Below are 26,701 nucleotides of genomic sequence, written 5' to 3'. Positions count from 1 at the left end.
TTAATGGCATGGGGTAAGAACTTATGACTTAAGGTCAAAGCAAATTTTGTAAATATTGTGAAATATCAAAATCAGTGCCCGCACATTAAAAAACATCAATTGTAGACATTATGAAGAAACACTGATGTAATTATTTGGTCAACAAAAATGCTTGAGCAAAATCCATTTTATTATTTAGATTCTCCACAGTAAGCAGCCTTTGCACAGACGACAGCTTTGCACATTTTGGGATGTTTTGCCAGCTTTATGATGTGGATGAGGCTTTAAGACATGGAATGACTTTTAGTTGACAGCTGTGCATTTTCAACAATTAAAAACTTGAATTTTATGGCCTCCTATTGTGTTTGAAACCATTTGAATTTGGTGTTTCCGACTTTTGACTGGTAATACAAACTGAACTGAAACTATTTGAAGTCGAACACCTACAGTATGTTGATGATTAAATTATCAGTCTGCCTGTGTGTATAATGTGTCATTTCGATTTAAGAATAACATACTTTATCTGTATAATTGTGATTTCCCTGTGACTGTACATGAAGTGAACTATCATAAATAAAATGGATCCTCCACAGTGAGAGAGAGGTGTTTTGGGAGTTGCAGATCACCAAGTCGATCATAATGTGTGGGTGTGTGTTTTTTTTTTTTTTTAAATTCACATCAATATTATTCTTGGCCATTTAAGGAAAATCCATTAAAGGATTTTCAATTAAAAAAAAAAAAAAAAAAAAAAAAAAAACCTCCTCCTGAGTGTAATGTAGAAGAATAATCCAGAAATCCTCATAAATCACATTTGGCCTCATCACCCTGCGATAACAATGCTTTCTGCGTCACAACAAATTCTCTGGCCTCCATCGGGGTACGAATGTAAGACTCAATCTCGCTGTCTGAAATCTCCTCGTCGCCGGTCACGTTTTTGAACTCTTCCAGTGTAGTTTTCCGTCTCTTAGGGTGAATCACACACGGTGGAGCGAAAAGCATCCTCTTCCCCCAATTGGGTTCTACATTTAAATTACTGTTGGACTCATGGACCCCACCTAGCTGCTCAGATTTCTCAGAGTTCCGAGTGGTTGTTCCGAGTGGGGTTCGATCTTCGGATTCAGAGGGATTTGCCTCTTCGCAGCCGAGTTGACTCTCCCGCTGCATGGCCTCCTCGTGGCTCCTCATAGCTCTCCGCAAGAGAGCATATCTGTTCTTGACAATATCCCCGATGTGCTTAACCACATTGTCCGCCGTCACCGCTTCCGTCACCCAAGGAATCTCCTTACCCAATTTGCAAAGCACCCCCTTGATCTCACCCACTCTCTTCGAAGCGGCATGGATCTTTCTCACCTTGGAGATGGTACAAAATTTCTCCAGGGACATTTTGAGGCGAAGGTGGTTGGGGTGTAGGGATTGCCAGGCCAAGTAGACAATTGCCATCATTAAGGGGACGGGCTGGCGGCCGGTCAGAATCCAGGAGTCGGTGGCGAGCTCTACCAGAGACAAGGCTCGTTTGTGTAAGTCCTTGTTGTCCTCGGCAAGGTCTACGTGCAGATCAGGGGAGCTAATTTTGTACCTGACAAAAATGGGGAAAAAGCAAATAATATAACAAATGCAAACAGATAAATCCACCCACCGGGGGTTTTGATCAGAACTGAAAAAATAAGAAGTGTGATAAATAAAAGTAAATGCATTGGTACAAAGAACACATTCACGAGAGATTACAGTCAACGGAAAATATAATTGAACCATAAAGATTGAGGACATCGAAATGAAGAGTTTTAAATGATCAAGGCTCAAATGTGTGAGCAACTTACAGCGCAAACCGCTAAAAATGTCATCGTGTTGCGCAGCGCATGTAGGTTTTCATGAATGGTGCAACGGATCTTATAAATGTGATGCACACTGTTAAAAAGGAAGGTGCAAGTAAAAAAGCTCACATGCCACCAGCGAAAACCAACTTCAAAAAGAACACCATGGACATTAATACAACAGCCTTAGCAAGCTTTTATTTTGAAGTTGGCCTTTGCAATGGCGTTGACATAGAGGCTGGCTTGACTCCTGTTTAATGCCATCACATCATATAGCTTACAACAACACACCACCAATAATTAAATATTCAATTGCCCATTTAGGTCATTAAGATGCGGGATTAAAATGTAATAAATTACTTACAGTAAGTACAACCAATGGTCCATTGAGTCACTTATGTTTACCATATCTATCAAATAACTAAGCTTCCATCTTCCATTCTAGTGGTTGGTATGTCGATGAATAGAAATAAAGCAACAACCTGTTTTTATTATACAGAATATAAAAAACTGTAACACTTTTAAATTGGTCCCTTTTAAACAGGTGTTAAAACAATGAACAAGAATTAGTGATATTTTACAAGTTGGTTATATTTTTATCAGTCGTTAAGTGACCATACTTAACTGTCACATAACTGTAAAAAGAAGTTAACCACAATATACTAACTGGGACATGGACACAATTATTAACTTTTTAGCTCTAAAACTATCAAAATTGATTTTATTCAACAAATGTGTTGCACAGTTTTTACAGTCAAATCATGTACGGGTATCAGAATTTAGAAAGGTTTATGAAAATTTGGGCGCCTGTGCTGTTTTATTCATTTGAATACCTTTAGCACTGGGGAAAAACAATTATTTGGCCAACCATGAGAAAAGGTATTTAAAGGTGCTCAGTTACAAGTTGTTTTTGCATCGTCTCTGAGAAGTGGCAACACGGGAGCCTCAACACAAGTGTCAAATGACAAAACAAAGATTGTTGAAAATCATGGTTTAGGTGAAGGATAAAAAAAAAGTTAGCTCAGAGATTTCTGCTATCAGTTTCCACTGTGAGGAACCGAGTTAGGACCTGAATTGGCAGGCCAAGAAAAATCTCAGATAAGAAGAAGTGAAAGACAGTGAGAACAATCAAATTCAACCCACAGATCAGCTCCAAAGACCTACAACATGATCTTGCTGCAGATGGTGTCACGGCGCATCGTTCCCCTATGCAACGCATTATGCACAATGAGATGCTGTATGAAAGATTAAGGTGGCAGAAGCTATTGCTGCACACATGCCACAAAGAGAGTCACTTGGAGTATGCTAAAGCACATTTAGATAAGCCAGCTTCATTTTGGAATAGGGTTCTGTGGACTGATGAAACTAAAATTGAGTTATTTAGACTTAGGGACAGTACGCATGGTGGAAGAAGAGAACTGCATTCTTGGACAAACGCTTGCTACCCACAGTCAAATTTGGTGGTGGTTCCATCATGCTGTGGGGCTAGTGCAGTTAGTGGTAAATCTTGTTTAAGTGGAAGGTCACATTCATTCCACTATCAGCAGATTCTTGCAAACGATGTTCAAGAGTCAGAGACAAAGTTGAAGTTGCACTGGGGCTGGATACTTCAACAAGACGACTCTAAACACTACTCAAATTCTACTCACACATTCATGCAGAGGAACAAGAACAATGTTCTGGAATGGCCATCTCAGTCCCCAGACCTGAATATTACTGAATATCTGTGGTGTGATTTAAAGCTGGCTGTCCATGCTGATGTTTTGTAAAGAAGAATGGTCAAAAATACGTTCAACCAGAATTCAGACCCACATTGGAACCTATAAAAAGCATTTGGAGGCTGTTATTTCTGCAAAAGGAGGATCGACTAAATATTGATGTAATATTTCTGTTGGGGTGCCCAAATGTATGCACCTACCTACTTTTGCTGATGTAATTATTACACACTTTCTGTAAATCCTATAATCTTCATGTCACTTCTCAAATATCACTGTGCTCGTCCGCTATATATTTAACTGAAATTGCTGATCCAAAAAACCAAAGATTTGTAAAAGGAAAATCTTGAAAATGATCAGGGGTGCACAAACTTTTTCATATGACTGACCAAAATGTGTGTCTTGGCTCAAGATAGTATAGGAAACGTTGCAAAGGTAAAATGGATGCTTACTCTTGACAATGAGCCTCCATCACGTCGCTAACGTTGAGAAGTGGCGCCTCGACTTTGAGAACCTTTATCATTTCTTGGTAGACGGCGCCCATCTTCGCAACGTCTGTCTGCAGCAGGCAGGCGATGGTGCTCATGGTGACGGGCCAGTTGAGCTGCCTGCAGCTCACAAGCACACAGCAGCCGGCCAGGCTCTCCTTCTTCTGCAGGGTCACCTTCAGGAAGCTCTCGTGTCTGTAAGCCCGCGTGAAATATTCGCTGGACAGCGTCTCAATTTCAGTGTTGACCCGTAGAACTCGGCAGAGGGCTTTTAGTTGTTGCTGGCCTGCGTTAGTGTAACAAAAGCAAAAGAAAACAACGTTGGGCCATTGTTTTGAAATTGGGCTCGACACTATACTTTATTAATGGATCTTAACATGGTCCTCTGGGCTCAGATAACGACCAATCACGGCTGAACTTGCGAACGCCAGGTGAAAAAAACACAAAAAAACTGGCGAGCCTTTGATTGGTTGTTAAATAAACCCAATCAATCTGTAGACATGTACACTACCAAAAACAGAAGAACTCGCCTTTTATCTGGTTCAAACATGGCTTTTTAGCGACAGCGGTGGTGCGACAGTAGCTGACGTCTGTAAAAAAAAAACAACAACAACAATAATAGTTTAGAGTCATGAATTTGTTTGACCCTCAGACAGGCGTAATACAGGAGACAAACAATTTGTATGGAAAATAACTGGGAAATATACGTTATGGTTTCCCGTTTCTACCTGTGCCTTCGAAAGTATCATGTGTGAGAACCCCTTCTGACACCACGGTTCCACAGTCCACGCAGACCATCTGACGATTAGCGTGATGATCGTCCTCCACAATGCTGGACGAGCCGCAGGAGGGGCATTTTAAACCCGTCCCGGACATGTTGTGTAAACGACCACCGAAATCGTGGCAACGATTAAAAAACAAAAACAAAAACAATCACAACATCCAGGGAACACACAGCCAGTGTCGGACGGAAGTGCTTCAGCTGCGTTGATGGCGGCACCAAAATAGTTCCGGGTATATACAACGTTACGGATAACAAATATACGGCCCACACTGACGTGATAAAGGTACAGTATTCGATAATGAAAGCTAGTTATATTCTTCTATAATCTCGTGTTTTATTTATCTCAACTAGTATGTTTTGTGTAATTCACATATCCGCAAATATATGCATTGTTAGTCATTTTTGGTATTAAATCTTGTACATTTTAGGCTTAATTTCACAATTTGTACACTTTTCGGTTTAATTTTACTTAAATATTTGAAAACAAAGACAGCACATAGCAATTTTACAAGTTATTTCCAATTTATTTTTGGGCGGCACAGTTCAATGTGATATTTCCAGTATTTACATAAAAGTCGATTTTTTACCATTATCTGTACTTTGAAGCATGTAAAAGTGTATGATGTGGAGAAAGAGCCGGACAGATTGTCGGAAACATTTTATTCTTGTAACAATGCCGGGAATGGAAAACGATTCAATGTTATTGTGCATTGAATACATTTTTTTTTTTTTTTTACATTTTCAAAACAAAGTAAAGAATTTGTGCACACGCAGGAGGATTTTGAAGAGAAAACAACCCTTAATTTGGCTTTAACATAAGGTTAATACTTTACAACAGTCCTTCACAATCAGAATAGAAATTTTAATGTAATCTCAGTAAAGTGCTTTTTTTGGATCATGTAAACGTTAAACAATCAGTGCAAGAAGACATGTATACTGTATGTAACAAATGCATAGCTTGAACTATAAAAAGGCAAACATTTACAGATGGAGACAGATAGGACACATTTTCTGCATTGAAATTTTTGGCAACATTTTCGATTTCAGGACTGACAATAATTGCAATTCTTGATTGTAGCAAAAATAACTTTTTTTTTTTTTTTTTACAGCGGAAGAAAAAGCGTGGTGGAAAAAACACCTAAACAAGCCTTTTCACTGACATAAGAATGCTTGGTTGTTCCTCCATGACACGCACAAGTAAGTTGTCGATGTACTGCTCCAGCTCCGCTATCTTTTTGTCCTTGTTCTGAAGCTGCTTCTCCTGCTTTACCACCAGAGAAATGAGTTCTTCTCGGGTGAGCATCGAGTACGGCCCCTTCTCTTTGCTGACTTTTACCTACAATGGGCATGCCAATGGAACAAAATGAACTTCAATCCATTTGGAAGAGAAATGTAAATGTAAAAAAGGTACTTTTTGGAAGTTCATTCTCACTATTGGAATTTATTTAAAAAAAAATAAAAAAAGGTACTTTTGGGAAGTCCATTCTCACTATGGGAATTTATGAAAATGTACTTTTAAACAATTTATTCAGTTGTACTTATTAGTTTTAAGCACGTGCAGTTTATTGGCAATCTGGACATGAAGCTGTAAAGACGCATTGAGTCGCAAGTCTCCAATAAGGCCACATAAAGTTGTTTATCAGTTGCTTTTTCATGGTATTAAATGTTGTACTCTGCCACTGAATATTGCTTCCCAAAACAGTGTGACTTTGACCAATTAGATACCTGGATATAAAGTACCTCTTACTGTAAATCTTTTATGTATTTGACAGAGGAATGTTGGATCATACAAATCGTGTAAAACGTGTCTCCTATAGTAAGTTACCTTTGTGTTGTCCTCAACTTCCATCACTATCTCCTTTTTCATTTGGATCTCTGTAATGGGATGCTGTTCCTGAGCACTGAGTGGTTTTACAGGCTGAAGTCTGCAATGAAACAAAAAAACAAACAAACAAACATAATTCATGTTGCACAAAAACAATGTCAATCTGAACACTGTATTCAGAATAGCGACGGTGCATAAAACCAATACTGTTAAAAGATTTGAATATTTGAAAAATAATAACAACTCTAATTAATCAATTAATCTCACCTAAAAATAAGGCTCAACCAGCATGTTTACTGTATTGAATTCAGATCAATTGTGGTATTGTGGCAAATCAAGAGAGTTATATTAAAAAAAAAAAAAGTGTCTTTGGTCATTTATTTTATCGATTTTAAACAGATGCACCATTTATCTCATAGGGCATTTGAGACTAATCTTCAGTGCTGGCTGCAACCTTTAGTTTTGGACAAACAGGAGGAATGGTGCTGTTTTCTTTTTTCAATCAACAAATAAATGTGAAAAAAAAAACCCTCATTCTTATCCATTGCAGACTTGCTCAGACACGGGAGTGTTCATTTAGTTTGGCTGAGAGTTTTGCTACATTTGTATCTTTGCCGTTATTGTTAGATGTGGCTGAAGTCAAGGTTGGGGGCTTTGCATTTATGCGGTATACTAAACTTGAGCTGCTTCTGTGGTAAGCAAACTCTTCACAATGCATATCACTCTACCTTTATCAAAATAGGTGCTCTCTGGGCATTTTTTTTTCCAAGTTAAATGAATCGTTTTGCTGAATATAACAATTTATGGGTATCCATTCAAACAACTGAGCCTTTGTGACCTAGATCGGAAAAGGGAAATACAATTCAAAATTGGCCTCATTTCTGACGTGTGTGTGTGCGCCATCTCACCTGCGCGAAGGCGCTGGAGGCGCTTCTTTCTTTACGCCCGCATCCTGCCCGTGTTGTAGCGTCCCAAGTTTGGGCGCTGGTTGACTGTCCTGGTATGACAAAGCCTGACTGGCCCTTGGTGTATTGGTTTTAGTATCCCCAAGTACATTGTGGGCAGCACTTAGCGTAATTGACAGCGCAGCATCTTTTACGGGAGGCGCAGGTGCACGAGCCACCTTAGAAGATTTGATTTTGTTTTGAGAAGCAGCGTCTAAATCTGGAGTTCGCGACACAGGTGGAGGCCATGACACCGAGCTACAATTGCCAGAGGGTAATTCATTAGCACGCTCGAACCCATCATTGTCATCATCTTCTTCAAATGGATTTAAGCTGTGGACAACCGTGGATTCAGCGCTAGGTATCGATGGCGCCGGTCGTTTACTGTGTTTGGATGCGCCACATTTTTCCATATCCGTGGGGGATCTACTCCGAGGTGAGATGATCTGCAACGAGCGTTGAGGTGAAACACTGGCAGTTTTCACCTCCTTTTCTTTGGCTGGGACAGTAATTGGTGCTGGAAGCAATGAATGTTCATCCTGTCTGCCCGTTTGGGTTCTTTCAGGCGGCTGAGGAGCAGGTCGCTTGTCACGTTGACTAACTGGCGTTGCGGGCGCAGGCAACTGGCAACTGGAAAGGAGTGTGCACTCATAAGGTCATTAAGTTTAAAGACAACATTTGCGGTGGCAACAAGCAATTAAAATATTCGTAAGCTACAAACACAACAGCTGTTACAAAAAGCCAATTTACAACACTGATTTTCATATACCATAAATTGATATACAACCAACTTGAAAAACAAAACTTCCTTTTGATTTTAGAATAATAATTGAAAAACAATGAAACTTCCTTTAGATTTAAATTTAGAACACTAATAATGTGACTGTCAACATTTCAGCTTTTATTTCTAATTTGAAATGTATGTCATAAAAGAATAGCGTTATTCGTTATGAAAGAATTAACCTTTTAGATGAGCCTCAGTATTAAAACAAAGATGAATGTGAATATGATTGCAAGTTGGGCTGGGCAATACATTGGAATTAAAAAAAAAAAAAATCAGTAATTTGCTAAATTGTTAAATTGAGGTTTTGTGAAAAAGAAAATTGTCAATAGTCGCTACTTAATTGTGGCATTTAAGCAATATATGCATGTGTTATGGTCAGCTATTTTTTGCACAAGCACAGATAAGCAAAGCGCCTGTAGAAAATGGATGGATGGATGGATTGGAATGGGTGGATAGAATGTATTTTTTTAATAAATCAAACTTCAATGTTTTTTTGGCTTTATTCAATTAAAATAATTTTAAATCGTCATTTTGTTCAGATTGGCTGAAGAAAAAATCAAGATTGTCTTTTCCCCAGCCCTCACACCTGCAACTAATTATTCAAAAATCCCTTAATCCGTCACTTATTTTTTTTTCCATTAATCGATGCATTTGAGTTTAACAAAAGTGTGCTTCAATTTCCATTTAGTTACTTAAAAACAGGATGTCAAATCCACAGTACAGAAAATACACAAACGCAATTTATGATTCAGTTATTTGTTTGGTCCATAATGTGTCATAAAACAGACAAACACATTGATTCTTGTTTTCCAAAGTAAAAGCAAATATTTTGTTTCAAAACAAAGGTCAATCAGTCTACTCATGGAGAACTACACACATAACAGAATATATACTTTTGAGGAGATTACATTTCAATTTGAACAATTTAAAAGAAAACTGTCTAAATGATGAATCAACAATCAAAATTAAACCTTATATTGATAATTACCTGTCAATTGAATCATTTAATCTCAAAGAGGTATTTATACGCCTTTATTTATAAGAGTCAGCCATTCAATGCCAGGCTGTAATTGTTTTGTTTAGGGAAGAAGGGTCTCAAAAGAGTGGGCACTGGATGAGTTTTTTGTTTCACCTTTAAGTATTAGTATTTACTCCCAAATAGCTCTTTGGATTTGTTGCTAACACTGCCAACGAGAGCAGAAGCATTTGTATTTGTTGTGCAAATAATCTACATAACAGGTCCATTGTATATCAAGCGTGCTGTTCCAATACCATTGCTCAAATGAAAAATGAGTGAGTGAAACAGCTGCAGTCTTTCCAAGTTGTGTAGCTGTTTCAAATGCAAATAACATGGCAAAGAATTATATATATATATATATATATATATATATATATATATATATATATATATATATATATATATATAAATAAAACACACACACACACACACACACAGTATATAAAATCTATCACATTTTTGCTGAATTACTGGTACTTAATTAACTATAGAGTCAGCCAGTCCACCTTAAAACGCATTATCATCCTCTGCTCAGGATTTTATATTTGCTTTTGCTTTTATTAGTTTAAATTTGTATTTGTTTCTGGATCGTGCCATGATCGATTATCCTATAATTTGTATTTATGTGCAGCGCTTTGTCTTAGTTTTTGTTTTTTTGTCTTTTTTTTCAATAAAACTTAGCAGATCTGAACATTATATTATAAAATTCAAACTTAAAATGAGCTTTGTATTAGAATTCTGTCATAATAGGACTGTATGGCAATAAAAGTGTAAGTCTGTTATTTTCACATCACTTAACCAGTCATTCCTTCTTGACATATTACCTAACTTAATGAAAGAGACGAACTGGAAGACATGCGTATGCCATCACAGCAATGCAATGCAATTTTCACGAAGCCGTTAGGCTTGGATTACGTTCCGACAACCGTTGCCATGGCAGCACAGAAGGTAAACCAGATGAGGAAGTAGTCCACACACACTGCACATCTAAATGACTCTGACCTTGTGTATCTCTTTTTTTATCTGGCACTCACAACTTCCTTCTATATAATTACTGTATGTTCCTGTTCTAAGGTACATTAACTAGCAGCTAGTGTGTGAATGGAATAAAAAACATTTATTTTGGTATTGCTTGTTCAATAAAGCCAAAGTGGGCATGTGTCCATCTTAAACTACTTTTGGGCGCATTTCAATATGTTCAACCTAGCTAACAATAGTAACTCATTCAGTGCCAGCTAATTTTTTTTTTTATTAAATTAGCCAACATGAATATGTTGTGTTGGGGGTTGTAGTTAGTCTGTTATCATTCATTTGCAAAGATAAAAAAAGATGTTTCGACTTGACTTTGTTTTTAAAATTAAAATATGTTTTTGTTAAGGGTTGCTGTTACCCCAAAGGAAAGAGGATGTTTAGATTAGGACAACAATGGTGGGAATAACCCCTCAGTTGCAGTTTTACAATATGCTAATGCCATATGTTCAGTGTGTTGTCGTGGGGAACAAAAAAAAATGTATACCTTCTTGGGGACGTTGGGTTTGAGGTGACCTTTGACCTAGAAGTTGAGTTGGGAACATCTTCCACAATGGGATTATGAGAAAAGTCTTCATCAAATGGATTTGAGGAATTAACTTGTGGATTTGTAACAGCTTTTTGATGTTCACTTGTTTCCTCATCCCATTTCCTTTCATGCTCCTGCTCTTCCTCCGCTTTTAATTCTTGCTCCTCTCGTCGCTGTTCTTCCTCCTCCAACTTCTGCTCTTCTTTCATCCTTTCCTTCTCCATCTTGTGGTCTTCTTCTTTTTCGGCAAGTTTTCTCTTTTTCTCTTCCTTTTTTCTCTTCTGTTGCTGCTCAAGATCTTCCTCATTTCTGTTTTCTTGAGCTTTCTCTTCAATCTTTTGCTCCTCTTCTTCCCATGTCTCTTTTTTTACCAATTGCTCCTCTTGTTTTCTCCTTTCTTCCTCTTCTTTCTCCTCAACTTTCTCTTCCTCTAGTCGCTGCTGTTCCTCTGATCGTTCCTGCACTTCTTGCCGTCTCACTTGCTGTTCTTCCTCTTTTTCAGCTCTCTCTTTATTCTTCCTCTCATCAAGCGTCCGGCCTTCCTCTGCTAATCGTTCTTGCTCTTCGTTTTGTCTTTTCAGTCGCTCCGCTTCCTTTTTTTTCACCTCCTCATTCCTTCTCTCTTCTTCAAGTCTCAGCTGTTCTTCTGCTAATTGTTCCCGCTCTGCTCGTTTTCTCACGTGCTCCACGTTCTCTTTTTTCATTTTCTCTTGCATTACCTTCTCCTCCCACCTCATTACATCTTCTTCCTCCCTTCTGGTTTTCTCTTGCATGGCCTTCTCCTTCAGGTTCATTCTGTCCTCTTCCTCCTTTCTTACCTTTTCATTTCTTTTCCTCTCTTCTTCCTCCTCATGTCTCCGTTGTTCCTCAGCTAATTGTTCCTGCTCTTCTTGTCTAAGGATCTCCTCTTGCTCCTTTCTCGCTCTTTCTTTATCTCGTCTCTCTTCTTCCTTGCACCTCATCTTTTCCTCCTCTAATCTTTCTAGTTCTTGTCTTCTAAGCCTCTCCTCCTTTTCTTCCTCCTTTTTCTTTTTCTCTACTAATCGTTCTTGTTGTCTTCTTAACCTATCCTCTTCCTCCTGTCTAGCCCTCTCTTCTTCCTTTCTCCTCTCTTCTTCCTCTTGTCTCATTTTTTCCATTTCTAATCTCTCCAGTTCTTGTCTTCTCAGCCTTTCCTCTTTTTTTCTCTCTTCTTCTGCCCGTCTCTTTTCCTCTGCTAATTGTTCTTGCTCTTCTTGTAATCTTATCCTTTCCTCTTCTTCCTTTTGAGCTCTCTCTTCCTCCTTTCCCCTGTTCTCTTCTTCCTGTCTCATCTTTTCCGCTTCTAATCTTTCCAGTTCTTGTCTTCTCAGCTTCTCCTCTTCTATTTTCTTCTCTTCTTCCGCCAATCTCTTTTCCTCTGCTAATCGTTCCATTTCTTGTCTTCTCAGCCTCTCCTCTTCTTTTTTCTTCTCTTCTTCCTCCCATCTCTTTTCCTCTGCTAATCGTTCTTGCTCTTCTTGTAGTCTTCTCTCTTCTTCCTCCTGTCTCATTTTTTCCTCTTCTCGCCTTCTGATTATTTCCTCTTCTGCTCTTTTCCTTTCTTCTTCATCCTGTCTCCTTTTTTCCATTATTTCCATTTCTCTTCTCAGCTGATCTTGTTTTTTCTTCTCTTCTTCCTCTCGCCTCATTTCCTCAGCTAATCGTTCTTCCTCTTTTTGTCTTATCCTTTCCTCTGCCTCCTTTCTTGCCTCATCTTCTTCCCTTCTCCTATTATCCTCCTCCCGTCTTACCCTTTCCTCTTCCTCCTTTCTTGCCTTATCTTCTTTCCTTCTCCTTTCATCCTCCTCCTGTCTTATCTTTTCCTCTTCTAGTCTTTCCATTTCTTGTCTTCTTAATTCTTCTTTTGTGCTTTTCTTTTCCTCCATTCTGGCATCCTCTTCATTCCTTTCTCTCTCTTCTTCCAGTTGTCTTCTCTTTACCTCCTGCTTCTTCAACCTTTCTTTCTCAGCAAAGTCATCAGGTTCTTCTCTGCTCTCCATCTCCTTGGTTTCAAAATCGTTTTTCCTCCTTTCTTCTTCCTCCTCTTCATCTTTCTCCTCCCAGGGTGTGTATTGTCTTATCGCTGGCAGCGACTCGAACGATGGCGGGGAGCTTTCCGGAACATCCTCCATAGATCCGTGTCCCGAGCTGGCCAGACTGAAGCTGGAGCTGATGCGAGCGGTGCGTGTTGGAGGTTCCTCGCAGTATACGTGACTACCGTTGATGCACAGGTTGCTCTTTTCAACAACTGCACGTTTTTGAGAAGACTCCTTGCTATCCGAGCTGCCAGAGCGTTTGTGTTTCATGAACTTGAACTTCTTCTTACCTAGAAAAGGCATAAGGAAGTGGAATGTCATAATGCAATTAGGTTGAAGGAAAAATGTCAACAAAGTCGAGTAAATAGAGTTTAAAATCAGGTCATCTGCTTGAAGCGTCATCGGAACCATAGCTTGGGCCACAGTTTTCTAAGAGAAAGCCTACACCAAAAAGTTAGCGATTCCAAGTTGAACTTAATTAAAATAAGTTACAAAAACATTGAATTATTGAAGTTTTCAAAAGGCGTACCACGGCAGTACTTTCTAAGGGGAAGAAACACGTAACATTGACTTGACGTATGGCTCTTTTGCTTGTGGTGCACCACTTAGAGGCCGGATGGCTCATGCAATGTGTGTGCTTAACATTGCTTAGCGATTTAGTAGTTACTAGGCTTTCATTGAAGACTATATTAACATATGAAGCTTTCCAAAAAAAAAAAAAAAAAACTTCACAGGCACTAGAGCTAGATTATCCCACAATAGAACCTGTCACTACAATCTGTGATGGCTTGGTTTCAGGTGCTCAAATTTTTACCAGGAGGTAGTCAAGCCCGAAACATGCCCAGTCTCCTCAAAGAGAAGATGACGACGATGATGAGGAGAAGATTGTTGACCTCACATTAGCTATTACACTATTGGATGTGTAATGCACATATAACATTGTGTATGTGTAAATTAAACGGTAGTGATTGTTGACCTTAAAAGGAAAATCGCTAATTTGCTAATACTAATCGGAATTGCTAACTGGTTAGCATAGGCAAATTTTGTTGGTGTATAAAAATGAATACCAATAGAAGACAAATAAACAATGAGAAGTTATATTCTACCAATTCAACCATGGTCATTTTTTTCAAATTAAATAATTTCAGGTCATGTTCAACATTGTTAGTCCACAAAAAAAATAAAAAATAAAAAAGAGCAAGGGGACGATAACTTGATTCCTTCAATGGAATAATTGATAGGATAATCACTTTTTACTGTTTACTGTTCTTGTTGAAATAGGAAGTGGCATGCTGATTTATGCACTGTGCAAACCACCATTTTTATCTTGCAATCAATCCTTGAGAATTACAATGTCCCGAACAAAAGAAAAAAACAATCATCGCTTTGTTTTTATAGTAAAATGAAGTCAAGATATACACTAAAATGACCCCACTGACCTTCAGAGTTGTCCATATTGAGCTCAGATGATAAGCTGCTACTCAGTGAGGAATTCTTGGCAGGCAAGACGGACATGGACTGTGACAAGTTCCTTTGCAGGTTGGACTTTTGAGAAAACAAAGATTTGATTTTAGCTTTTTTCTTCTTGTCTTTGCCCACAGCTGCCTCACCATCCTGCCCCACATCCTCTTCATCCTCACTGTCGGTGAGAACCTGCGTGAACGACGGTGCCGCCGCATCCGGTTCTTTTTTCTTGCCTCGAACTTTGTCCTTGATTTTACCCAGGCGCGATCGTGGCTTGCCGACGGCAGAGAGGTCGAACATGCTGGCTGTCATGTTGTTTCTCATGAACTGGATGTCCACCAGCACCTCACCACGATCTTTGTCCGCCTTGCCGTTCTTGTCCAGTAACTTGAACCACCTGAACACAAGAGCCACTTGAATTATGAGAGTTGGAGCCAGAACTCTGAAGGGCTCAATAATACAGAAGTTGTCAATTAGAAGTTAAAAAGGATATGTGAAAGACTTTGGAGTGAGTGTAAATGGCAGCCATGTCGCTCTTTAAAATGACATGACAAAGCAGTACTAGCAAACTTCATATGATGTCACACTGACACAAGCTAAAACGTTCCAGTCTTCTCAAAGACTTGGATGTTCAACAGTTCTAAAGCTATGATGAATATGGAGCTGAGATGAACATCCTTAGCTCGTGTAAAGATGTAAATTTGTACAAAAGACAGTCTTCACCGTAATTGTAACTGTCTTGATATTGGAACAGATGTGTTCTTTTCATTCTATATTGTACTCATCACAGTGTTAAATGACTGCACATGGTGTCTGATGACACCAATCTGTAAATAATATAGTTTGACAATTGGTACAAATTTGAGAATTCTGACAGAATTCTTAACCACAGAAAATCAATAAGGCTTACCTCAAGTGAATTAAGAACTTCTGTAATTTACTGTGGAATTCATGTTCATTATTAGAGAGAATAGTTTCAGGCATTCAATAGCAAGGGGAACCCAAATGTGCACAGAAGGTTTTCACCTCCCATGTTCTTTATGGAAACTGTGATCCGGTGACTTGCAAATGGAGAGTGACTTCATAGGAACGTTTTCAAAACAGAAATACAAGTGAGCAGTCCTTTTGCTTCACCACTATGGAGTATGGATGAATGCGTTTACTGTTAAGTAGGAATTTAAGGATCTATGTTCAGTACATTTTTATTTTATTTTTTTAAGTCTGACATGAGAAAAGACATTGAGGGGCCTTGGGGGAAAAAAACAAGTCACAAAATAACTGAGTCTGCATAAAAAGCGCTTATCAAGCATAAATCTGAGGTCAGCACTGAACAAACAACTCCAACTGAAATCTGAATTCCTGAGGAAATGAGGAATGAGGAAGGTGCTTTGTAAACTTGCATGTGTGTGTATGCCTGCGCATCTATGCAAGGGTCTCGCTGGTATGTTGGTGCAGTTAAGAAAAGTTATCCTGAAAACTAACACAATGCAGCTCAAAGGATCTATTAAACCACATTGAGATGTTATAGTCTTGATAGCCCATGCTTTCTATCTACCAACCTATAATAAATTTACATATTGTTTATATACAGTAGGCCCCCAGTTTACGAGATTAATCCGTTCCGCGGTTGGGATCGTAACGCGAATACGCTGTATGGCGGGCAATCCAAACCAATGCGTGTAAAATCCAAAGTAAAAACATCTAAATTGTGTACACATATTAAAAAATTGCTATCAAAATAGTATACTAAGTGATACATATATATATAATATACATGTATACAATTAAAAAACATCATGAATAAAAAATATATAAAGGATTTATTTACCTTTGAGTGACATGACGAACTTGTTATGGCCATATTCCCTAGTGAGGGTAGCCAAGGCTAGTTTAGCATTCTTCGTATTTCTTGAATGTCTCCCGCTTCGTTTCCATATAAATCATCTTCTTCTCTCTAACATCACTAGCAATCTTGGGACCCATGGCTAACCAATTCAAGTTTGCGTTACAATGTACAATAAATAGCATATTAAAGGCACTCTCAAACAAAAATCAAGTCTTTAGGCAGCCATCTTTGTGACCCTGTGACAAGTATTTTAGGGGGTCGTGTTGCCGACCAATAGCAGACCAGTATTATATTGACGTAAGCGATGTCGCGTGTATAGACATATAAGCGCACACTGACCGCTATGTTGGATGTATCGCACAACCTGACTGCCATGTTGGATGTGTTGTAAGGCAAAAGAAATGGCATAAAGAGGGGACAAAAAACATTGCGGGCCACATCGTAAGGTGAAAAAAACGTAAGGCTTGGACGTCATAAATCGATCACTGGTTTGGCCAGTAATTTTTTTTCTCTTCGAAAAAAAACGCCAACAAAAGACAACAAAACAAAAATCACAGCAAAATGTGAGATCACACCACAGTGAATGCATCAGTAACAAGAGGACACCCTACTAATAACAGAAAGAGGGTCTCCAGTGTTTATTTACGTATGTATGTTTCCATGTAGCTTTTATTTCAGCAAGAAAATAAATGAGAAGTTAAAGTAGTCCAGTTAATTGGCATATGATATTTACTACTGTTTTAGGATGTTTGTACAAGCACTGCACAACCTTGTTAAGTTCTAGCAACATTAGTGCGACAACAGGTTCAATAGACTGTATTGAAGAAACAGCCTAAACTATAAAACGCGTGACATATCTCCTTGAAGGTACACAAAAGTACATATTAATCCTTTACTTTGAATTGGCGTCTTTAGGACATAAGCAATAATAGATGCGCAGATTGTGGCTTTAATGTAACCTATTGAACAATGGCCTGTCTTCATTGATGAAAAAGTAACACCACGGGGACAAGTTACAAAAAGAGAAGTAAGTGCCTCCAAATTGCAACACAAGGGAAGTTACAAAGAAGTCAGGGAAGTCTTCACTTCACGCCCGAGTAACGATGTTGGCTTCAAGCTGACTAGTCTGACACTTGTGTGCAAAGTGGAGGTCCAGCGCATGACTCAACCCTGTCAACAAGCATTCTCCTTTTTGTGCACACATACATCCTGCCCTTTGCAGCATGTACAAATGATAAGACAATAGCTGCTCTGGCGGAGACCTCTTATCACAGCACACAGCTGTGTGAGTGGGAGAAGAGTCAGCTCAGCACTGATAAGTGTCAATGTAGCAAAAGCAGACAGAGCTTATCAGAGCGGGCCATCAGGGAGTCAAGTAAAGGCTTTGGACATCAGAGACAGGGTGGAGTTGTAAAGAACATTGTGGTTCTTAAAACTTGGGAAAACTGTTATGGTCTCCGACAGACGAACGTCCCAAACATCATGTGTTTTTAAGCTACAAGATTTTAAACTGTAGTTCTTCTCAAACATTTTACATTAAGACAAGGAAAATACTTACCGGAATTTCCTAAATATAGGCCAAACCTGTGCGTAGGACGCACCCTTAATTTTAGGGTCAAATTCTGGTATTTTCTATGCCACCGTGTATAAGACGCACAAACAGTTCGCAGCATAAAAACATGGCAAAATATATTACATCTAATCTTCTAGAGTTCTTCATATTTTCTTGTGTTCATATCCATAAATTATATAATTGTTGTGGGTTAAGTGTGTTTTAAATTTCCCACATTGTGAGCGGTATGTGAATGCAGCGCCAGTGTAACGTTGAATGTGCTCCACGGTGATTTTTCCTTTTCCTCGCGACACACCTCGAGTTCTTTGTCATAAATACTCAAAGTTACGTACCATCCATGTTCAGTTAGGTTTATGTTTGTGTGTATATGCCAGAAAACCACAATTAACGGATCAAATAAAATCTCTTTTCTACCTGTTGCACTCTTAACAGAATCAGATGGAGACATCATAGCCTTTACATGATCCTCTCCATGAGTAATATTCCTGTGTGTGAACAATGATGGACTCGGACATTGGTTAAGTCTGCCTGCTTCTTTAATTGAAAATAATACCATAGCAGCCTCAGGTAACACAAGCTGTTGTTAGTTGCAACAGGCGCTTGATGCTGACAGCGACTTGACACCCCCACTCCTTTAGCTCATCCCATTGGGGTAATTACTGTAAGAATATGGCCTATATAAAAATGCACATTTGTGCATCAAAACCACAGATTATGTGACTGAAAAAGCAATCTTCTGAATTATTCTGGAGCATCATTGTAGCCTAATATTTAGCGTATTTGATTCAATACACCCTGCCCCAACAACAAAGTTTTGGCTCCTCCCTTCCCACCCCAGCCCCCTCTCTAAGCAACCCCCCTTCCCACCCCCAACCCCCTCCCACACACACACACACACACCACCTCCACCACCAGGCTGATTGCCTCCCTCCCCCTAAGGCTGAACATTTGGCTTGAGGCCACACACTCCCTCCCCCTCAAATGCCAGCATAAGCCCCCCCCCCATGCTCCCAACGATTAAGTTTGGATTTGACCCCCACCCACACTGTCAACGATTTAATTTGGGTTGAAACTGTAGAAGTCTTTTTTCAACTGCCCTGCTGTGATGTGTACTGATAAGATTGTACATGCAGTACCAAAGACAGCCACAAGACGCACACCAATATCAGAATTTATTCATTATTTAAATGACAGTGCCAAACTGAGACAAAACTACAGATCCCCCTTGTCCCTGGGTATGAAAAAAAATGCTAGTCTGTTCACTAGAACCCTCCCAGTTGTTTAATGTTCTTTTTTTTTTTAAACCAAGAATTTGATCTTTGTAAAAAATAAAATAAAATAAAAATAAGGTTGAACATTATACCTGTTATCTTTTAATTATAATATGGCTGTGAAGTTGGGCTGGGATGTGTTTACTTCCATTTTTGAGCCTTAAAATCTGTGAAACTAATCATCAAGACAAAATATGTTTTGGAGGAAGTTTAAACTGGGGAAAAGTACCTACAATTCTACACCTCTGACAATCCATGTCTTCATTCTATTAGTAACAGATAGTGAAAAGAAATTTGAAGGCTACAGATGAGACCATTTTTGAGATTGCGATTTAGAGATGGCTTTTCAGTGTAAAAAACATAAACCCATCTTAATCTCAGTCACTCTTTTTTTTTAAACAAGAAAACTTAACAGAGTTACATTAGTTTGGCTTGTTTTTTTCTTGTTAACAAGTTTATCTTCGTGCTAGATTATTTCTGGATATTTTGTGATGGTCAGGTGGGAGGCGTTTGATAAATTGGCATTGAATTACCCCTCTTGGCTTTCTCTATGCATTCTAAAAACATGCCTTCTTGTATTTTTTAACTCATTAGGAATCTTCTGTTACAAAGAAGGCCCGTACACTGTATTTGCATTTTTTTATGTGTACTTAGTTTTTTCCAAGTGTTGCTATAGCGCTCTAATCCACACCATCACAGTGCTCAGAAGTCTTTACAGAGGCTCACATTCATACACCAATGGACAGCTGTTACTGTGCCAGGCCCACTGGGAGCCAGGATTTAAACCACTGAACCTTTAACAATTGGATGACCCACTCGATATATTTGTTGGGGCCAAAGCAGTAACAGTACTACTTTAGCACAATCTGGTTCAGTCTTGGTAATGGTGTTGCGCTACCATGACATCCAGGAACCTGAGAAGCTAGACTTGCTCAGGTGGCAGTCTGAAATGAAAACACACACACACACACACACACGCACACGCACACACACACACACAATGCCACTAAAAGCATAGTATTTAATTTATAGATGACCAAGCTGCCAAAATTATACTCGTCAAGTAGTCTAGCTGATTTTGCCAGACACAAAGAACTCACACAACTTAGGCTGCACAATTAATCGGATTTGAATTGCAATCACGATATTTGCTGCCACGATTAATTAAGATGATCGATCTCAGAAACATTAACATAAGCACTTTGTCATCCCACCACAAGGAGCAAACGCAAGATTAAGACTTCATTAACAAGATCCGTGCAGTTCCACACGTCGGAATTATGTCATTTTGGCAACCGCGCGGCATCCGCGTTGCCAGATTTTCCGCAACGCGTACCTTCCGGAATTTCTTTACTGTGCAGAAAACATGGCGGACAAACTATTGCCTATGGAAGTTCGCCGGTACAAACACCGGATTTGTCTGAAAAAGACTACCATGAGCTAAATACCGTAAACACCTCCTGGCAAGCAAGAAGTCTGTTATATAAGTAAATAAAAAAAGCTTGGAAGAAGCTGAAGTTGGTTTCACGGTGCCCTCCCTTGAAGCCTTGTTCATACTATACTGCTTGTTTAAAAAAAAGGCAATTAATAGGCATGTTTGACCAAACATGAAGAATAATGGTGATTAATCATTGTGATTTCAATATTGACCAAAATAACGGTGATTATTATTTTGCACATAATCGTGCAGCCCTACACACAACCCTGCAAAATTCACAACTTGCTGTTTCTATCATGTCAAAGTAGGCACTCCAGAGAGCCAGTTATTTAGATGCAAGTAAAGTCAATTTTCCATAACATGTCTTCCAAGAAAAGTAGTTCTCCACGAATGCCTCAAAACTGCTAAATTCCTGGAATTTCTCGAGCGCAGACATTGCGAGAAAGGTTCACATAGAAAGGATAAAGCCACACTGTTAAGCTATGTCAACATTTGAAAATTATTTTCCTGACTCTGCGAGGCCCATGTGGTTTATCATTGGCAAGCTGCAAATGACACAGGCCTTCGCCAAGGCTGAAACACTGGCCACCTATATGAAAACAGAATGTCATTTTTCTTTTTCCAAGAGAATATGCTTGTGTTCAGACTATACTAAACCGTACTTCATTCACTTGAAATTTATAAAATAGTGATGGGGGGTATGTTTTAGCAAGCTTTTTTTTTTTAAACAACCTTTTAAAATAAATTAAGTTTTATTAAATAATTCTTTACTGTTTTATCTGTCATAAAAGAATTTGAAAAAAAAGTCTGAAAATATGGAAACGTCTTTTGAAAAACAGAAAAATACTCAAATAAATACCCAAATAAATTACTTATAAGAAGATTCCCCCCTCCCCCATTTACACACACGAATGCCATCTGCTTCAGGTTTGATATGTAATTAAAAACAAAACAATTGGCCTGACGTTCAATCAAAAGATTACCTTCTTGGTGCAGTGAATAAAACTGATAGTACACATGGTCCATGGAATCACTTTCCTGTCAAAGTCCATCTTTTACTCACATTGTTTTATCGATTAAACAACCCAAGTGACTGTCAATGCAACATTACATGTCCACATTATTATTATTATATGCTTCTTTGACTTCTTATCGAATTATAAAACTAGCTTTACCAGCAGCCAGGATTGCTGCTGTTGTCAAAGAATGAGCTTGCGGGACAAATGTTTATTTTTCACTGATAAAGCAGCCAGGAATGTCAAGCCTTGAACTGAAATTTAACCTCACAGGCAAGGTATATTCAACATACTTGCAAGCAAGTCAGCAAATGGCAAATAAAGTATGGAAGTAACATACAGCGGATGAATAGGAACTGCCACAGAGGTATACAGGTTAAACAAGTCATAAAAAACAAGGCTAATAAAAGGCTAATATGCGGGCAGTCACATGGTGGAGGAATAAACCACGTATAAGCAGCTTGGCATAACACAGTGTTTCTCAACTATATTTTGCCAGGCCCCTCCTAGAAAAGAGAACCCCCCCCCCCCCGCCGATGCACTTAATATAAATAAGATTATTATTGATGAAAATTGTTTAAGTATACCTACACATGTATCCTTTTTAACATTAACAACAGAAAAATGCAATATAAATCAACTTTCAACAACTGTCAATTATTTTTATCGCGTTTATACGGGTTATAACTTAGTCTAAAACGGAAAAAAAAGAAGCAAGTGTACCAAAGTGCATGAAACTAAAAGAAAATGATGAAAATTATTACTTTATTGCAATTACATTCCACATGACAAAAACAAAGCGTTTTTCCTGGGATCATCCGCGCCCCCCCTGGCATAACCTCACGCCCCCCCAGGGGGGCCCGCCCCACTATTTGAGAAGCACTGGCATAACACAACACACAACACACTGCTGCACTCAACATTATCCAACGTTCAAGTGGGAAGGCGATTTTTAGCACATTAAATTAATTAGGTTATTCTCTCTTATAACCAATTCAATGATTACTTCCATTAGTTTGTCATGATGAAATACTTAGTGAAAGTTTCACAAAGGAATAAATAAATGCTCTCACTAATTTTCACAATGAGGAGTGATTAGCATCTGTGATGAAAAATAGCCTTGGTAGTGTCGAACAAATTGGTGGGGCTCTTGAGTGCTAGTCCACTCACTACATGTGAAATTGAGGGATGGATGGAAAGCACGGAGGTTGATATAACCCCCCCCTTCCTTTTTTTTTTTTTTTAAAGGGACTGTTTCATGTTACCTGCTAACCTTGTGGAGATAAGCGGCTTTAGAAGATGGATGGATGGATGGATGGATGGATGGATGGATGGATGGATGGATGAACGTTTCATGTTAGTTACATACTGCTCACCATCTACTGTAGGGTGTACAAACAAGGTACAGCTTTGTGCTACCATGACAACTGAGGATGGCGCTATTGGCTGATTCAAATGATCGGGATCGTTATCAGGCTTCAGCTGATTTTGCTGAAGACCTCATCATTTGAATCAGGTGTTTCTGGGTAAGGAACCTGCAAACAATGCAAAAATACCATTCCTCAAGGACCCGGTTCGGACACCCCTGCCATACATGGCGCATGTAGCAATACCAGACACAAAGGTGACAGAATTTGGCAAATTTCACAATGGCCTGTTTACAGACTCATTATAGGAGACATGCTATCAACACTTTATGGGTGTGGTCATTCCACAGATCCAACTGTTTAATTCTTTTTTTTTTTTTTAAATTTTGTACTGTGATTTTTTAAATTTTGTATATATATATATATATATATATATATATATATATATATATATATATATATATATATATATAGAGAGAGAGAGAGAGAGAGAGAGAGAGTACATAAAAGAAAAAAAAATGAAACAGTTGGAAACGGTTTCATGTTACCTGCTAACCTTGTGGAAATAAGCGGCTGAAGAAAACTAATGAATGGATGGATGGATGGATGGATGTAACCCATATATATATATATATATATATATATATATATATATATATATATATATATATATGAGGGAGTGCATCATTTTTTGTTCCCCTTTTGTAGAATCTAGCCATGAACTTTTTTTCAGTAGTTATACTTTTATAGTAGTTATACTTTGCCCGAAATGCTCCATACAACGAAAGATATTTGACATTCTTTGTTGTGGCCATGGCTTTTAATCGTTGATTGTGGATCTGATAAACAATGATTTCTTGGCCATGGTATTTGCTTGCTATGGTTTGAAAGTACAGTATTTTTTTTGTTGAAGTTGCCTTTTAACTTGAGGCAAATTCTTTAAGAATTTGCATTTAGATTAATTGTATAATGTATGTATTCTTTAAAACTGCGGTTAAAAGCAACTTAAATACTGCAGTGCATCCATGTGAAAACGCAGACAAAACAAAGATGTCAAAATGTTTTTCTCGGTGTAGGGTTGGCCAGACACTTGACCTTGTAGCTGTAGTTGTAGCGGCACCCCTGGTAACTAATCAAATTAGAATTAAATATTAAGATAAAAAATATTTAATTGCATTGTGTGACAGCGACGCATATTCAAAACTTAATGTTGCCATATTAACACATTAGAATTTTATTTTCAACTAAAATATTTAAAAGGCTTGTTTTGGTCATTTACGAAGCAATCGTTCCTTCTTGAATGCGTATCGCACGTGAAGGGCTTTCATTCATGAGAGGCTCGATTGATTACAACTGATTTCAATGTGCTTAAGTGCACTTACTCGGCCTTGTTGCGGCTCTTGTCCTGCGCGAGCAGCACCAGGTCGATGACGGCCTGACCCAGCAGCTTGTCGGGACCCACCAGGGCTCGATGGAGGACGTGAACGTGCAGCGTCCCTCGCTCCCCTCCCGCACCTTGCTGCGGGAGCTCGAAGGCGGCTTCCTCCTTCCAGACCGGGGCTACGCTCTTCTCCACCACCGAGGTCTGGAACTTGTCTTTGCCCACTTGCATGAGCGCGTAAGCGTCGTTGGTGCCGCTTTTGCCCTTCGCCCTGAGGCCCCGGGCTTGGAGCACGGTCACCTGGGCGCTGGTGGGACTCCAGGGTTGATCCAGAAACGACATGCCGGCTTTAGCTGTCGCTGAGCGGCCGAGAGGAGATGGACCATCCGCTCCGGCGAAAAAAGTTGTTCTAATAGTTGTACGGTGTGATTCTCAGACATTGGGACGGGTTGGGTGGGCGTGGTTAGAATTGGGAGAAGGTGGAGTGTTAAGCGAAACCCCGCCCCCCAGATTAACGAATTACTTCTACTGGCGGCACACACCGGAGAGTAGTCACCACTAATACTTGGACACATGAGGAAAAAACGACACAAAAACATTTGCAATTTTTGGGGACCCCTGAAAAGTGGTGTGATAATAGTAACAGGACCCAGCTCAACAGCAACGCTTTGTCTGCGCATAAGCAGGCCCAGAAGTGTTTCAAGAGTGTTTCATGACTCTGACTGGCCTGTTTAAATTCACAGGATTTTAATTATGTGTGATTTAATGCTTCAGTGTAAAGTAGCTTCCCATTCTATCCCACATTGATATTGTAATATGTTTGGTAATAAACTTGTAAGCAACTCAATGTCTTATTTAGATCACGAACTGTACTCATTTGAACAATTATGGCAGTATAAATCACAAAAGTGAAAACTGCTAAACAACTGTATTTTTTTATTGTCCGTAAAGTCTGAATTAGAAAAAAAAAACAACATAACACTCAAACATTTGCACTTTGTTTTATTTATTTATTTTTTTAGAAACACTAAAATACCAAAATAGGGAGATTGTATAAAATAAGATATGGGACTAACTTTTTTCTTATTTCTTTTATTAACCAAATGCTCCAAGTCATTATCATGAAGTGCAATAACACTTTAACTTCCTAATAGGTGCTGACCAACACGAAATGAATAGTCCCGAAGGCACACACTCGTCCTGATTGTATGTTACATCCAAGATTGTAACACCCTCCATGAGAAGCCAAATGGATGACTCACTTTTCTATAGCTAAACCTAAACGATGGTCTTTCATATTAATTTAACTTAGCAGAACCCTGCAATTTGGCAGCAGAGGCCAAGAAAAAAATCAAGTCAAAAATGTTTCCACAATAAGGCATCCTGTATGTGCCTCCACACGTATAAATGCAGCGTTTTGATTATTGCATTGGGGTGGCAATTTTGCCACTCGCAGTGACTAAAAATGACATCTCAGTTGCTTAGCACTTGTGGCTCACATGTTTTCTGGATTTGGTCATGTGACGTTTGCCAACTGAGTCTGTGGCACTGTGGTGCCATTTTCGGGTGTAAATATCAAATAAATATCAGGGGATATTCATCTCAAGCTGCTGTATTTCACAAAATCACAAAATCACACAAATGAAGGCATTCACGGATAGGCCTACAAGTTATAATGGGAATGATTTGCTGAAATTTAATTGTTATCATATCCATCCTGAAACACAAAAGGTGCTTTGTGTGGTGGATTATATCATGGGGTTAGTCACCAGTCCACTTCCTGCAGTCCGTTTCGCAGAGGCTTATATATAGAATCCTGAGCCAATTATTGAAGTGACGTGAGACTGCAGCAGGCACCCAGTGTTTGTCTTTTGACCACACAATATCACTGAACATTCTCGTGCTTTTCCCTAATATCCAAACAAGTTCTAATGAGCACACGTTTTGGAAAAAAAAAGTTAATTTCATGAATATACGGTGTTATTATCACATCACATGTCTGGAGAGTCCCTCATCATTGTATTTTATATACCGCTTCTTGCAGTTAATGTGGTGGCACATGGTGGTCACTCAAATTACTAATAAAGGTACACCTTGGACTAATCCCCTACAAATCGCAGGCCAACTATGGATTAACTACTTAATTCGCGTTTTCGTTCACAGCTATGGACATTTTGGTCAGCAATAAATCTAAGGCGCATTTTACTTGAATAAAAGGGGAAACTGGAGTGCCGTAGTGATTACAGTGATTTTTTTTTTAGTTAAAAAAAAATCAGATTAGTAGAATCAAATCATCACACAAGAAAGAGCCCGAAGTAGGCACTTTGAAGGAAAAAGATAATGTTGTAGGTCTACCTTCTGACCACTAGATGTCAACCTCTG

The 26,701-nt window shown here is 38.9% G+C and overlaps 2 protein-coding genes and 1 long non-coding RNA gene across 4 annotated transcripts; 1 reads left to right on the top strand and 2 right to left on the bottom strand.

Moving 5' to 3' along the window:
- Nucleotides 1-151: 151 nt before the first annotated feature.
- brf2 (BRF2 general transcription factor IIIB subunit) lies at nucleotides 152-5,002 on the bottom strand. Its single transcript, XM_088434807.1, has 4 exons — nucleotides 4,722-5,002; nucleotides 4,524-4,583; nucleotides 3,958-4,279; nucleotides 152-1,555 (listed from the first exon to the last, which is right to left on the bottom strand). The coding sequence occupies exons 1-4, from the start codon at nucleotides 4,867-4,869 to the stop codon at nucleotides 778-780; spliced, it is 1,308 nt and encodes a 435-aa protein (XP_088290933.1). The 5' UTR covers nucleotides 4,870-5,002; the 3' UTR covers nucleotides 152-777.
- LOC148411496 (uncharacterized) lies at nucleotides 4,758-18,507 on the top strand. 2 transcript variants are annotated; one of them, XR_015867934.1, is made up of 6 exons: nucleotides 4,758-5,060; nucleotides 5,887-5,974; nucleotides 6,054-6,169; nucleotides 11,203-13,108; nucleotides 14,565-14,608; nucleotides 14,689-18,507. It is a non-coding gene; the product is annotated as an uncharacterized LOC148411496 (long non-coding RNA). The 2 variants fall into 2 exon arrangements; XR_015867933.1 differs by having other exon boundaries at nucleotides 6,054-6,184.
- Nucleotides 5,423-24,708, bottom strand: LOC148411495 (uncharacterized). The gene is made up of 6 exons (XM_088434806.1): nucleotides 24,321-24,708; nucleotides 14,403-14,824; nucleotides 10,865-13,253; nucleotides 7,511-8,176; nucleotides 6,603-6,702; nucleotides 5,423-6,113 (listed from the first exon to the last, which is right to left on the bottom strand). The coding sequence occupies exons 1-6, from the start codon at nucleotides 24,659-24,661 to the stop codon at nucleotides 5,916-5,918; spliced, it is 4,116 nt and encodes a 1,371-aa protein (XP_088290932.1). The 5' UTR covers nucleotides 24,662-24,708; the 3' UTR covers nucleotides 5,423-5,915.
- Between the last annotated feature and the right edge of the window lie 1,993 nt (nucleotides 24,709-26,701).

This window comes from Hippichthys cyanospilos, chromosome 15, assembly GCF_059441005.1.
Source record: "Hippichthys cyanospilos isolate Australia breed blue-spotted pipefish chromosome 15, RoL_Hcya_1.0, whole genome shotgun sequence".
Lineage (NCBI taxonomy): Eukaryota > Metazoa > Chordata > Actinopteri > Syngnathiformes > Syngnathidae > Hippichthys > Hippichthys cyanospilos.
This window is presented reverse-complemented; position numbering and strand designations above follow the sequence as displayed.